The following is a 2,483-nucleotide window of genomic DNA, read 5'->3' as shown; positions in this document are numbered from 1 at the left end:
ATCATCGCTAGTCTTTCCCTGTCTGGAATCATCACAACCAATATTCGGTTTATTGTGATTTTGAAATTCCCAAGTGGATATTTGTAGTCTTCTCTGCACCAGGGGCATCACTAGACCTTTTAAAATATTACTGATTAATACTTCACTAATGTTTGCCCTATTCTGACCTGAGAATCCTTTTTCTGATAATATTTCAGGAATCATGTCCTGTGTGTTTTCTATCAGCTGTTTAGAATCAGAACTAGCAATGCCAGAATAGTGAATGAACCACTATTGATATAATCGGTCAAACAGGTTTAGAAAATGTTCTTTAATTGTTTGTGATTCAGTTTGATTCGTTCAGACAGTTCACTCGATCACTGAGTCGTTTTGCAGAGGTTTCTCACTCTGAAATAGTAATGGGATATTTTATAAGACAGAAAACAAAAAGAGCACTAAATGAGGTTCATATTTGCTTACAGTCCATTGTAGGAAACAAACACGTAAATATCTTCTAGTGTTTGTCAATGATGAAGCAGCAGTTTGCATGAACCCCTCCCCTATGATGACATTATGCCATTATAATAATAACCATATCCTCAATCCTTGCTACACAATATTCTTATATTTTCATACTTGAATTTGATTGAACTCCACAACACATGGTTTGCTTTATTAATGCTTTTATTGATTAGAGAAGTGTTTCAGAGAAGATATTGAGAAGAGATTAAAGCTTATTATTTAAAATATTTAAATGAAGTAAATAAAGATTTTTTTTTTGTTGAGATAAGCATATTTTACTAAAATAGTAAAAATCACCATTCCCACTTTATATTAAAGACAAGATAAGATCAGAAAGTGTACAATCAAAGTAACTGTGGCGCAGGATGACTGCATATGGTCTCACAGGTCCGTAACACAAAGGGAGCCCATTTGGGTTGAACAGGTTATATCGTTCCAACAACGGTTAGCTGTAGGGTGGAAAAATTATATTAGTTATTCTGATCATTATAGTCGTGTTAGAATCAAAATAATAAAACAATTGATCCATCACATGTTAGTGTATGATATTAAATTATAGTATTGTAAATTATAATCATAAGTATTCTCACAGGTCCAGTTGATCTCCAGACAGTTCTCAACATTCATGTTGTTAGGTTCTCCAGAGCACCAGTAGGTATAGTCGTACCCAGTTCCATCAGTCCACAACCACTGTCCTTCCTGAAGAGCAAAGACAGTGATCATAAGAGTGCACGACTGTACTCGGACTTCAGTAAGAAGAACTAAGTCAGCTTTAAACCTTCATTAGAAATTTTGCATTTACTGTTTAAAGCAGAAAGTTCTTTGTAAATAAACACACAATGACACACAATTTAACTTACTATTTCTCCATCATGACCACCAGTCCAGGCACGTGTGGAAGAAGAAGGCAACAGACCCAGCAGGAAATTATTTTCCACTTTACTATGCACAGAAGCGAGATTTGCACCAAAACTTTGGCAGTTTCTCTAAAAAGACAGATTTTTTTATTTGTCAATACAAAATCTAATATTTTTATCATAAAAGAAAAGTGACAATTTAGTCTACTCTGATAGACACTATAATTGTACTGTACCTTATTTATTTATTTGATGTAGTTAAAGACACCTAATGTAAAGTGTGACCAAATCACCTTTTTGTAACTAACACATTACCTGTGCTGTAACCCAGTTAAGCGTCTGAGGGAAGAACTTGTAGCACCGGAGTCCAGATTTTGTCCATCCACAGGGGCATTCTTTACCTAAATTAATTGCATCCAGTGCATAAATGTTAAGGCTTTTGTAACATTAACAGCAATATATATATATATATATATATATATTTATAATTATTATTATATGTAGCTTACTATGTTTGTGTGATTAAGTGTCTAAATTATGTGTATTTTGACACTGTAAATTCCTCATTAATCATGCAAATATTAGTAAATAAATGGAATATTGTACGGTTCCAAAATGCTTTTAAAACTAAATAGCAAGGGTTTTTTTTCAAATAAATGTCTTGCCTGCATCCCCCATGGAGAAGATAATACAAAGAAGCAGAAAACTTTTCAGCATTGCCATGATGAACCTGAAATTAACAAGCAGGAAAAGTCAAATGGCTGCACTCTGTGGATTCTCAATGTATTTAAAGACAAAACACAGATACTTTTTAGAATTGTTATTCAGAAGGTCTCCTTTCCAAAAACTCACCTTGGTTTGTTTGTTGCCTTTAGAATCTCAGAGGAAGATTTGGTGAAGTTTCAGAAACAGCCCTGCTTTTATACTTTCCTTAATGTCAAGTGTGTATAGGCTAAGGCACGAGGAGGAAATGTACATGTGATAATACAAATATTGGCGAACATGTAAGATGAGCCTGTACAAATGTAAATGTTAGTTTAACTATTTATTTTAAGTATTTTAAATATTCATAGTCAAGTTAAATATTAGTCACAAGGAACATTTTCCATATTAAATATTTTAAAA

General features: G+C 33.1%; 1 protein-coding gene across 1 annotated transcript; it reads right to left on the bottom strand.

Moving 5' to 3' along the window:
* Positions 1–293: 293 nt before the first annotated feature.
* On the bottom strand, positions 294–2,248 carry LOC307130673 (ladderlectin-like). Its single transcript, XM_079823771.1, has 6 exons — positions 2,211–2,248; positions 2,024–2,088; positions 1,674–1,759; positions 1,362–1,487; positions 1,092–1,200; positions 294–950 (listed from the first exon to the last, which is right to left on the bottom strand). The coding sequence occupies exons 2-6, from the start codon at positions 2,079–2,081 to the stop codon at positions 883–885; spliced, it is 447 nt and encodes a 148-aa protein (XP_079679897.1). The 5' UTR covers positions 2,082–2,088; positions 2,211–2,248; the 3' UTR covers positions 294–882.
* Positions 2,249–2,483: the final 235 nt, after the last annotated feature.

The sequence above is a fragment of the Gobio gobio genome (genome assembly GCF_949357685.1).
Source record: "Gobio gobio genome assembly, chromosome: 8".
NCBI classification, from domain to species: domain Eukaryota; kingdom Metazoa; phylum Chordata; class Actinopteri; order Cypriniformes; family Gobionidae; genus Gobio; species Gobio gobio.
This window is presented reverse-complemented; position numbering and strand designations above follow the sequence as displayed.

What these genes read in the sequence shown, in the direction of transcription:
- LOC307130673 (XM_079823771.1), bottom strand. Translation starts at nt 2,081, where the DNA reads ATGGCAATGCTGAAAAGTTTTCTGCTTCTTTGTATTATCTTCTCCATG. An exon ending in CTTCTCCATGGGGGATGCAG is followed by an intron (nt 1,760 to 2,023) that starts GCAAGACATTTA and finishes CAATTAATTTAG; the next exon opens with GTAAAGAATGCCCCTGTGGA. An exon ending in GTGGTCATGATGGAGAAATA is followed by an intron (nt 1,201 to 1,361) that starts GTAAGTTAAATT and finishes TTTGCTCTTCAG; the next exon opens with GAAGGACAGTGGTTGTGGAC.